Source organism: Mirounga angustirostris, unplaced genomic scaffold, assembly GCF_029215605.1.
Source record: "Mirounga angustirostris isolate CCGP_5_RB_7025 unplaced genomic scaffold, mMirAng1.0.hap1 SCAF_5, whole genome shotgun sequence".
In the NCBI taxonomy this organism is placed as follows: Eukaryota; Metazoa; Chordata; class Mammalia; order Carnivora; family Phocidae; genus Mirounga; species Mirounga angustirostris.
The window spans coordinates 6,670,385-6,681,092 of NW_026991713.1; the positions used below are offsets into that span (position 1 = coordinate 6,670,385).

General features: G+C 54.1%; 1 protein-coding gene and 1 long non-coding RNA gene across 2 annotated transcripts in view; both read left to right on the forward strand.

Moving 5' to 3' along the window:
• The window catches only part of NFAM1 (NFAT activating protein with ITAM motif 1), a 42,574-nt gene extending 42,184 nt beyond the window's left edge, over positions 1-390 (forward strand). The window contains exon 6 of the mRNA XM_054506772.2: positions 250-390. Within this exon, the coding sequence (XP_054362747.1) occupies positions 250-375 (126 nt within the window). The 3' untranslated portion in view covers positions 376-390. The remainder of the gene's footprint in view (positions 1-249) is intronic.
• A 6,006-nt stretch (positions 391-6,396) lies between these two features.
• Positions 6,397-10,412, forward strand: LOC123837672 (uncharacterized). Its single transcript, XR_006789259.3, has 2 exons — positions 6,397-6,673; positions 10,095-10,412. It is a non-coding gene; the product is annotated as an uncharacterized LOC123837672 (long non-coding RNA).
• Positions 10,413-10,708: the final 296 nt, after the last annotated feature.

Sequence of the window (10,708 nt, forward strand, 5' to 3'; positions counted from 1 at the left end):
GGCCCAGGCACACGAGAAAGAGAAAGGCGAGAGCTGAGAGCGAGAGCAAGCAGCGGCCTCTGGCTTCACCTCCCGGCTCCCAAAGCTGTCAGAGGCTCCGATCGATGACACGTGCCTGTGGAGCTTGCATCAGGGGCTGCGAGCCCTGTTAGGGTGGTTCTGCTAATTGATCCCAGAAGCCCTTGTCACTGCCAGGGGAAGCTTTAGCCGGCTCAGCAATGTTCTGACCACTGTCCCTCGCCTCACCAGATGGCCGTTCCTCCTGCCTCAGCTGCCTCTAGGCTAAGCCAGACAGCCCTGGCCATGCGGGACCTGGGATCCTCCGAGCAGCCAGCAGCACTGATCCCGTGGCATGGTGCAGCGTGGGAGCACTGAAGAAGCCCCTTGTGGGTCCTTATCTTCTGGCCAGGTCAGAACCACCCAGACAATGGCTGGATTGGTAGGGGAGACTCAGGGCTGCTCAGGCCTTAAAAACGCCCTCTTCTCTGACCTCTCTGGACTCAAGCTCAAATGCCTCCCACCTGCCTCCATCAGCCTCGTGGCCGACTGCCTCCTGTGGGCAGGAGCCCTAAATTGCTGTGTATTGGGAGTGAAGCCAGGAGAGCTGCCCCCTTGACTGTTAGGAAAATTCTGGCCAGGGGCAAGTCCCAGGGGTCAGGGAAGGAGACTCTGGAACTGAGTGACCAGGTCCAGAAATAAAAATGCTAACTGTGCTGATACCAGGTGAGGCCTGAGCTCCCACACCTTGGCCCTCCTCAGCCTTGTGCGGTGGGTTATCCTGCCTCCCGGGATACAGTGAGGAAGCTGGGAGAGGCTGAGGAGAGAGACAATCCCAGGCTGGCCTGGTCCCATGGCTGGTGCTCCCACCCCACAGCTCAGTGCTGCAGGGCACCTCTGTCTTCTCCCTGGGTTCAAGCCTGGAGTGGGAGATGCCGAGAACTTTAAGATGCTCCAAAAACCCGGCCCTGCCTTGGAGGAGGGGGAATGGCTGCTAATGGGTATGGGGTTTCTTTATGGGGTGACGAAAATGTTCTAGAATGGGATAACGGTAATGGTTCCACAACCTTGTGAATATGCTAAAAGCCACTGAATTGTATACGCTTTAAAATGGTGCATTTCATGATATGTGAATTATATCTTAATAAGACAAAACAAAACCCAAAACTGCCCTGTTTAAACACTTTCTGTGTCCCCTGTTCATGACCTGCAGGACAGAGCACAGAGCACACATCATGCGCTTGTGCTCACACGCGCGCGCGCGCGCACACACACACTTCCCTGGGATGGTGCCCAAGTCCACCGCCCTCCAGCCCTCCAGCCCGGCCTGCCCTGCCTCCCATCCTGCCCTTCCTCCCTCCCTCTTACACAAGAGTCCTCCCAGGCTCTGGCTCATGGAGTTCTCTCTGCCTACTGTGTGCTTACATGCTTACTACGTTCTCTTCTGGAGCTAGGCACTGTTTCCATTTTATAGATGAGGAAACAAGAGTATCAGAGAGATGTAGCAACTTGCCCAAGTCCACACAGGGAGCAAGTGGTAAGGCTGAGATTCAGGCCCCAGAAGTGACTCCAGAGCCCGTGATCTGAACCTCTTTGCTCAGTTGCCTTCTGCCACAGGCTGAGCAGTGGGCCTCCCTGAGATGTCCACATGCTAATTCCTGGAACCCATGAATGCCACCTTATATGGCAAAGACTCTGCGGCTGTGATTAAGGATTTTAAAATGAGGAGATTATCCTGGTTTTTACAACCCGCAGGTGTTCTTATAAGAGGGATTATAGATGGAGGGCAGAAAGCAATATGAGGATGGAAGTAGAGAGATTTAAAGTTACTACCCTGTCAACTTTGGAGGAGGATGGAGGAAGGGGCCATGAGCCAAGGAATGCAGCTCTAGAGCTGGAAAGGGTGACGGGCAGATTATCCTCAAAGATCTGGAAGGAGCGTGGCCCTGCCAACCCCTTGGTTTCAGCCTGGTGAAACTGATTTTGCATTTCTGGCTTTCAGAACTGTTAGAGAATAAATGTGCACTGTTTTAAGCCACTGAGTTTGTGGTAACTGGGTTATAGCAGCCATAGAAAACTAATATGCTTTCCGTTCTAGAAAGGCCTATTCAGGGGCACCTGGGTGGCTCAGTCATTGGGCGTCTGCCTTCGGCTCGGGTCGTGATCCCGGGTTCCTGGGATCAAGCCCTGCATGGGGCTCCCTGCTCTGCGGGAAGCCTGCTTCTCCCTCTCCCACTCCCCTTGCTTGTGTTCCTGCTCTTACTATCTCTTTCTCTGTCAAATAAATAAATAAATAAAATCTTTAAAAAAAGAACGAAAGAAAGAAAGAAAGGCCTATTCAGCCTCCCAGGCCCCCTGGTCAGTGGCTCCTCCCTGCTCTGTGCTCCTTGTGGTTGCTCCTCACAGCTCCGACCCTGGAGGTTCTGTCGCTGCTCTGTGTTTACGCCAACCTTGGACCTCTTCTCTCACTCCCAGCACTGACATTGCCAGGCTGGTGTCATCTTCCAGTTGCCCAAGAGTAGGCACGGGCTCTGGGGCATGGCAGAGGAGGAAACTGAAGTTTCCAGAAGTACAGGAGTGGAGCACCAATGTAGGGAGAAATCCGGGCAACAACCAGGAGGAGGTGTCCTAAAGGCAGCCAAAAGAATGGATCAGACTCAGGGGACAGGTTGAGGCAGCAGACACATGGTGAGCAGAAACTGGGAAGGCTGTGGTGGCCATAGCTGCGGAGATAGTCAGGGAAGGTGTGCCAAGAGGTGACCAGTGCACCCATGGTCAAGGGCTCTTACGGAAAGGCCCTTTCCCTCATCTGCTGCTGCTGCCTCAGGGTACCAACCCCAGCACCCATCTAGGCCCATATGGAATTGGATCTTTCCTGATGGGCTTCATTTTAGGGAAACCCGACAGCAAATTCTAAACCAATAAGAGCAAATAAATGAGGGGTGATTACTGACAATAGAAGAGGGTACACCACGGGGTGCCTCCAAATAGCATCTCCTCCAGTACATTTTAAGTGCTTTATAGGTCATTAACTACTTGACAGAGAGAGCCTGACACTTAAAGCAAAGATTTCTGCGCCTCTGCCAGGGAAAATCAATCAGAAATGAAGATCGAGCATTGCCGATGTTAAGATGTACTGGGTGGGCAAACGGGATTCGATTTACACATAATTTTAAGGCCCTCTCCATTGTGTAAAGTGGGACACACTGGTATTTGAGGCCGTCTGTAAATCCCAAACTTAACCCCCCCTGCCTTTTTTTGTTGTTGTTGTTATTGTTAATGAAATATTTCAAAGACACAGAAAAGTACAGAGATGAGCTTAACGTCTGAGCCCGCCACCTAACTCTGTCAAATAAAACATTACAGCTATGGTTGAAGTACCCACTTGTTAAAAATGTTACTTGCTTTTTCTTCCTGTCTTTTCAAATCCCTTCTGTCTTCCAGCCCCACCTCTTCAGGGAGACCGAGGCTGACCACCCATCCCTGCCCAAGACATCGCTCCTTCCTCTGAAATCTGAGTGTAATTACTGCCTCTTTAATTAACTTGGCGATTAATCACCACCCGCTTGCGAAACAGCTTTTATTGTCCTTGTCCATCTCATATGTGAGATGTGGATGCGGGTGGGGACCAGGCAGGCAGGAAGAGGGGGGACAGGCAGGCCGGGCTCTGCTGGAAAGAGAGGCTTGAGAAAGCCTCGTATCAGAGGATCAGCTCTCTCCTAACTCAGAAGCAGCAGCTGCCAGGTACCAGGAACTGAGGGGAGCTGAAGATAAGACCCCAGAAAGCAGTGGGCACTAGGAGGATAATCTGCTGTTGCTGTTCCCCTCTGACCAGAATGTTCTTTCTTCATTGAGCCTTGTTGCAGGCTGAATTGTGTCCCCCAAAACGAGATGTTGAAATCCTAACCTGTGAATGTAACCTGATTTGGAAATAGGGCCTTTGCGGATGTAATGAAGTTGAGATGAGGTCATACTGGACTAGCGTGGGCCCTAATCCAATGACTGGTGTCCTTATAAGGGGGCCTGTGAAGATGGAGACACAGGGAGAACTCCCTGTGCCTCCAAGCCAGCTCCTCTGCATGCCTGAACCCGGCCATCCAGGATCTGAGGTAGCATTTCTCTGGTCAATTAATGCTCTCACCCAACTCCAGGAGCAGCTCCTACACCCTCTTTTTATCAGAGGAAACCTTCTCCTCTATCCCATCTCAGAGACTGCCCTTCAATCAAAAGGACCAGCCTGGGGTGGGGGGGAGCACCTGGGTGGCTCAGTCAGTTAAATGTCTGACTCTTGATCTCAGCTCAGGTCTTGATCTCAGGGTCATGAGTTCAAGCCCCACAGTTGGGCTCCATGCTGGGCATGGAGCCTACTTTAAAAAAAAAAAAAAAAAGGACCAGTTTGGGATGGAGTGGGGTTTCCCAAGGACTCCCCTCCCCCTAGAATAGCATGCCTGCTCAAGTTAGTTTCCCTGTGGCTCCCCCCAGAAAAATCCTCCCACATGCCCCCAAACCCTCAGAGATGGGTAAGATAGCCTGGTTTGACCAGAGTGCTTTTAACGTCCCCTGTGATTTGTGGGGGAAGGGGTGCCAGGAAAGGAGAGGACCCAGAATTTAACATGAAGGCTAGAGATGTCTCATTCACACTGCCAAGCACAGTGCTACCTACAGCATAGTCACTGAAATAACCTTCCAAACCACTTTCTCCTCTGATCAATCTAATCTTTTGACAGATGGTAAACTGAGGCCCTGACACTCCGCAGTGCATCGCTGTGTAGAGATCTGAGGTCCAGTGATGTAAGCATGTCCCAGTATCAGCTCAGCCATCACTCCCCAGGTGACAGCATTTCTCTACACGTCAGTCTCCCCATTCTTTTTTTTTTTTTTTAAAGATTTTATTTATTTATTTGAGAGAGAGAATGAGAGAGAGAGCATGAGAGGGGGGAGGGTCAGAGGGAGAAGCAGACTCCCTGCCGAGCAGGGAGCCCGATGCGGGACTCGATCCCAGGACTCCAGGATCATGACCTGAGCCGAAGGCAGTCGCTTAACCAACTGAGCCACCCAGGCGCCCCAGTCTCCCCATTCTTGAAAGAGAATAATAATACCATTTTCTAGGGATGTTACCAGCCTTAAAGATAGCTCCAAAAACCTGTATGCGCATTTCCCATTAATTCAATCAACAACATTTTGAGCACATCTGTGTTCCAGGCCCTGGGGGATACACGGGTGAGCACCACAAACCCAGTTTCCCGACCTCAGGGTACTACCTATTTGGTCGCCAAGGGCAAAGAATTGCAGTTATACTCGGGTGGTTGTTATGATGGGGTGCACGGAAGCAGCGATGAAAAGGCTGCGGATCTCAGGAGGGCCCAAAAGAGCAGCCGCGGCCCCAGGAAAGAAAAGGCAAAGAATGAAACCCGCAACCCCCACCCCACTGCCTGAGCCGCTTCTTCATCTCAGCCAATCAGGCCTCAGCGTCGCCGGCCGGCCGACCAATCAGAGCTGGTACAGGAGCGCTTGTAGCAGGGCCCGGGCTTCCCGCGGGAGGCCTGCTGGAGCCCGCGCGCCCCGCCCCGCCCCGCCCCGCCCCGCCCAGGCCCCGCCCCCGTCCGCCCAGGCCCCGCCCCGCCGCGGCCAGCAGCGCCTGCCTGGAGCGCCCTGGCCGGCGGCCGGCGGCTGGGGCCGAGTATTGTCTCAAAGGCCGAAAAGAGAGGAAAGCGGGGAGGTTGGGGGACAGCCACGTGACCGGGAGAGGATTTATAATATTTTCTTTCGCTGTCGACAATAGTGCAAAATGTATGAAAGGGACCGCACCGCCAGGACAGGAGCGTGAGGGCGCGGGCAAGGTAAGCAACCCCCGGCCGGCTTCGTGGGGCGCGGGGGCACCGGGAGAAATCGCGGCACCATCCCGCTCACTAAGCGGCTGTCGCAGGGTCTGCGTCCTGGGTCGCGCTCTGAGCCTCGTGAGCCTTGAGCGGTGTAGACGCGGTCCGGGAGCTGGGGCATCTCGGAGGCGACGTGGACGCGCGGCCCCGGAGCCGAGGAGTCTTCAGTGACCCGGGGGCTGCCGTGGCGGTGTAGACGAGCGCAGTCAGTCCGGCTGAGGCGCCTGCGAAATCCCGAGGTAGTCAAGGCAGTCCGCGTAACTCGCGGCAGTGAGACCGTGGAGACGCGGACTCTGACCGAGGCACCCTGCAGCGCCGCGTGGGGCAGGGGAGCGCCGCAGGGCCGCCGGGCGGTGTAGACGCGCGCGGGGGGCGGCCGCGGAAAGTTTGCTGGAGTGCGCGGGGCGGGCGCGCCGGGGGCCGGGCGCAGACCGAGGCGCGGCGCCGGGCCCGGGGCGCGCGGCCGGAGAGTGTCCGCAGCTCGCCGCCCGCCGGCGCCGTGCGGGACCCCCGCGCCCCAGCCCCAGCTGCCGCCTCGGGGTGGGGAAGGGGGCGGGGGGAGGGAGTAGCTGAACCGAGCGCGGGAGGGAAACGAGAGGAGACTGACTTCGCCCTTTCAGACAGGTTCCCAAAGCGCCCGCGCTGTGCCCGCTGGAGCCCGGGGTCTCTCCAGTTCACCTGGGAGGAATCTGAGGGGCAGAGGCCAGCTTACCGACACGACACGCGCTGAGGGGACTCAAACCCGGTCTGGTCCGGGCTCGGAGCCGAGCTCCTTCTCTCCTGTCACTTCCGCCTCAGTGAGGAGAAAGGCGTGGTAGTGGGGGGGGGGTGCAGATGGGACTTGGGGGTGGGGTTGGGACTCCTGGATCTGCCTCCCGCTGTGGCTTTGGGGGACCCTTCAGCACCAGGTGAGGGAATGAATGGAGGAGGGAAGGCACTGGTGGGGAGGAAGCCTATTGGGCAGGTGATGCTAGTCCCCGCCTACCTGATCCCCAGGGGTGCTGTGCCTGGGGCAGATCAAGTGGGAGGGAGTACCTGTGTGACAGTCTCCTGTAGGAGAAGGAAGACCCCCAAACCCAGTTTCTGCCACAGGGGGAAGGCTTAAGGGAGCCCAGAGGAGGGAAGAGATAGCTGCACATCCAGGGAGGCTCTTGGAGTGGCCCAGTCCCATCACTGCTGGCTGACTTTTGCCCCCATTCTTACTCCTACACCCTCCTGGGCTCTCTGATTACTGCACCACAGGTCCTTTGCACATGTGTATTTTTTTGATCAAAAAGTAGTCATCAAACATCCCAGGCACAAGCAACTCAGTGGTGAACAAGGCAGACCTAGTCTGGGACTTCCACACCAGTGCAGGGACACAGATGATGAATAATAGTCCAGAAGGGAATGGGGCATGGGAATGGGAAGCAAGCTTGGGTGAGGAAAGGCTTCGTGGGGCTTCGTGGGGCGCAGGGGCACCGGGAGAAATCGCGGCACCATCCCGCTCACTAAGCTGCTGTCGCAGGGTCTGCGACACTCGACTCACTGTCAGAGGGATTCATGGCTCCTCAAACTTTGGGCCCCAATCACCTCCTCCAGGAAGCCTTCCCTGACCTCACTGACCTGACACTTCCCCTGTTGACAGGCTATCATTGTCTGGGACCATTCCTTCCATGGACATTTTTGTGTCATTATTGGGTTAATGTTTGTTTCCCTCCATCAAATGCGTCATGAAGGCAGGACCCGAATCTCTTTTGGGTAGATAGTAGACAAATCGAATAAAGGATGGGTAGAATTTCCCCAGAAAAACACAAACTGCTCAGCCAGGTCGGGCATTCAGATGGCAGAAACTTTTCTCTCTCCTTCCCTGGACTGAGTCCTGGGCTCCACACCCCATTTGCAGTTCACTGAAATAAAGTAAAAGAAACCAGCAGGCCTAGTGAGGAAGAGAGCAAGGAGAGGCCTGGCACAGATGGCCCACTGAAGCTCCAAGGCTGTTCCAGTGGAAGGGAAGGGACCTGCAGAGGGGGAGGCCTGAGGACAGGTGCCTGTCCTGTTCTCTGGGCTCAGACCAACCCAGTCCCCAGTCCAACCGCTGTCCCAGCTCTGGGAGGCTTGGTTTCCTTCAAATGCTACTCTGGAGAAGGTGGTGGCCAGCAGGGTCCCCAGGATGGCCAGGGCACAGGGCCATAGTAACTGCATGGCCTCCCCCGCTCCTCCCCCAATCTGGAGGGGACGGGACCCGGGGCGGCACCTGTCTGACCCAGAGTCAGGCCTCTGGGCCACAGATAGCTGCCCGGGTTCCCCACCGTTCACTGAAACTCCTGGCTGGAAAGTAGGACTCAGGCTTCCAAGGATCGACTCTTCTTATTTTTCGTAGTTTCCACACTTAGTGAATTTCTCCCTCCCCTGGCTCTGTCAGACCTGTGTGCCTGGCACCTTTCCTGTGGCAGATTATGCTCTCACAGATGCCCAACAAAGCTTTTAGCCGCCCCCCCCTCCACTTCAGGGAGTTGCCTCCATGCACGGCTAGAGAGAATGTCTGCATGCTTTATTCAGGCTCTGGCAGGGACCGAAGAAAAGCGGCCTCCCCACCCACCCAGCCAGCCAGCCCTCCGGACTGGAATTGCTTTAAAAAATTAATTTGCAATGATTTACGTCCTTCTGTTCTGTGGGGATCACCAGCATTTTAAATATGTATTTAAATCAGATTCACTGCTCCCAGTTAAACCTTAACCGCCTCCCCCCCCCTCCCCCACCTAGCAGAAAGAGCACTGTATTTGGAGTTGGTGAAACTCAGAGGTTCAGGCCGAGTTCTGCTAATGACAAGCTGTGTGACCTTGGGCAAATTACTTAACCTCTCTGCGCCTCCATTGGCTCCTCTGGTAACTGAGGTTAATGATAATCCTTCCCTCACAGGGTGTTGTGAGGATTAAATTAGATAACGTTCAGGGAAGAGCTGTGCAATGCCAGGCCTGTGTTTTCTGTTCCCCGGTACAGGCTGTCCCGCTAATTAGCCTGGTGACCTTGGGCGGGCCACTCAGCCACTCCTGGCCCTCAATTTCCCCATCTGAAAAGCATAGAGGTTGTTCTAGGAGATGAGGCCACAGAGCCCCCCCTCCCCCGCTCCATCCCTGAGCCCCCACTCACCTCCTCCAGCCCTCTGCCAGACACCCTCCCCTTGGCCACCCTCTTTTTCATTATCCAAGCGCTCGGTTCTAATTGGAGATGGCCCCCCTCCCGGCTGCTTCTCCTCCTGGCTCCCTACGAAGCCAAAGCCGCAGGGTTTGGGCCCCAGGGGCCTGCAGTTCTTGGCTCATTTTCAGGAGCAATTAGCCGTGATGTCACAGGCCTCGGTGGTGGCCTCAGTGGGCGTGTGTGCCTGGAAGCCTGAACGCCACTCTGTCTGTGGCCTGTGGGACTCCCCCAGGCCAGGGGGTCCGCATTGCTGGCTGTAGAGAGGCAGCTTCCCCGGCAAAGCCATTTCTGTACTTTGTGACTCCCTGAAGCCCCAAGCCTCAGTGTAAATTAGTTCTACCCTGTGCTTTTGTTGGTACTGTCTGTTCCTTGGAAGCGAGGGGCTTTGTCAGGAAGAACAAAGCTGTTTGGTGTTCTTCTGATTTGGGGGAAGCGTGCTCCTGGGGGAGGGCTCATCGCTTCTCGGTGTCAGTCTGGAGTCCTCGATTCTCAGACTCACTGGTTTTGTTTTGGGTTTTTACGCCCTATGGCTTAAGAGTCACATATGTTTGTGTGAGTGTTGGCTAGGGGATCTCTTTCCTCCCTTTTGGCTTATACAGTGTATTCTGTGGAAGCTAATTCCAGGGACTGAACTTTTCAAATCACTGCTTCAACAGCTTTTAAAAATCTGGACCTAGTTACTCCTGTCATCCATGTGTAAAGATTTAGAAAAAAATTCCCAACCCCGAGGGTGGGCAGCCTTGAGGATGTAGGGCTCCTGGCAGCATGCCCTCGCTGTAAACCTGAGGTCAAAGCTGAAACGTCGGGTGCCTCTTGGGATGGGAGGTGGGGGGGGGGGAGCGTGGTCTGCTCAGTGCCAGACATCTGGATATTTAGAAAACATCTGGGTGGCTGGATTTTTCAGGTTTCTGCCTGACATTAAATATCACAAACACTGAGCCTGCCTCCCGTCTCCCCACCTCCCAAACACACCCAGCCCCTTCCCCCCCTCCCCCTTTCCTGACGGGTAAGAAACATCCATTCTTTCCAATTCCCCAGCGTTTCCCCCCTACCGGAAATCTGATGGGCTTATGACATCATGGCTGGCTGCTGAGCGATGAAGTAGATGCCACAAAGAAATCCGACATATCAGATGGATTCTGAAATCAGTTTCCCTCTGGCTGTAGTAACAGGCGTGAAGTCAGGAGAATGTGAGCTTTGTTTAAAAAAAAACAAAAAATAAAACTAAGCCTTGTCCTGTATTAAAGACAGTTTTTTTTTTTTAAGCTAACAGATCTTTTGGATATCATCCTATTTTAATAGAAATGCTGGTTTTTGTGAACTGAAAGCGTCTAATAAATCAGACCTGATGCTGCATGTTCGCTTTCGGTTGAGTTTTTGTGTGTCCTTATTCACTAATAAAAGAGGAACTGGGAATGGTTTATCTCCCTTCATTATTCAAATGGGGTAGTTTTTTTTGTTTGTTTGGGTGTTTTTTTGTTTTGTTTTGTTTTTTTGGTTTTGAGGCCAATAAAATTCATGGGGTAAATTGCTGGTTTATGTTTTTCCAGGAATCCATTTTTATAGAGTGACCTTGGACCTGACCTGGTCTGCAAACACTGTATTTCCCTCTGTTGGTTTTTCTGGCTGGGAAACTGTAAAGAGGATGCAGT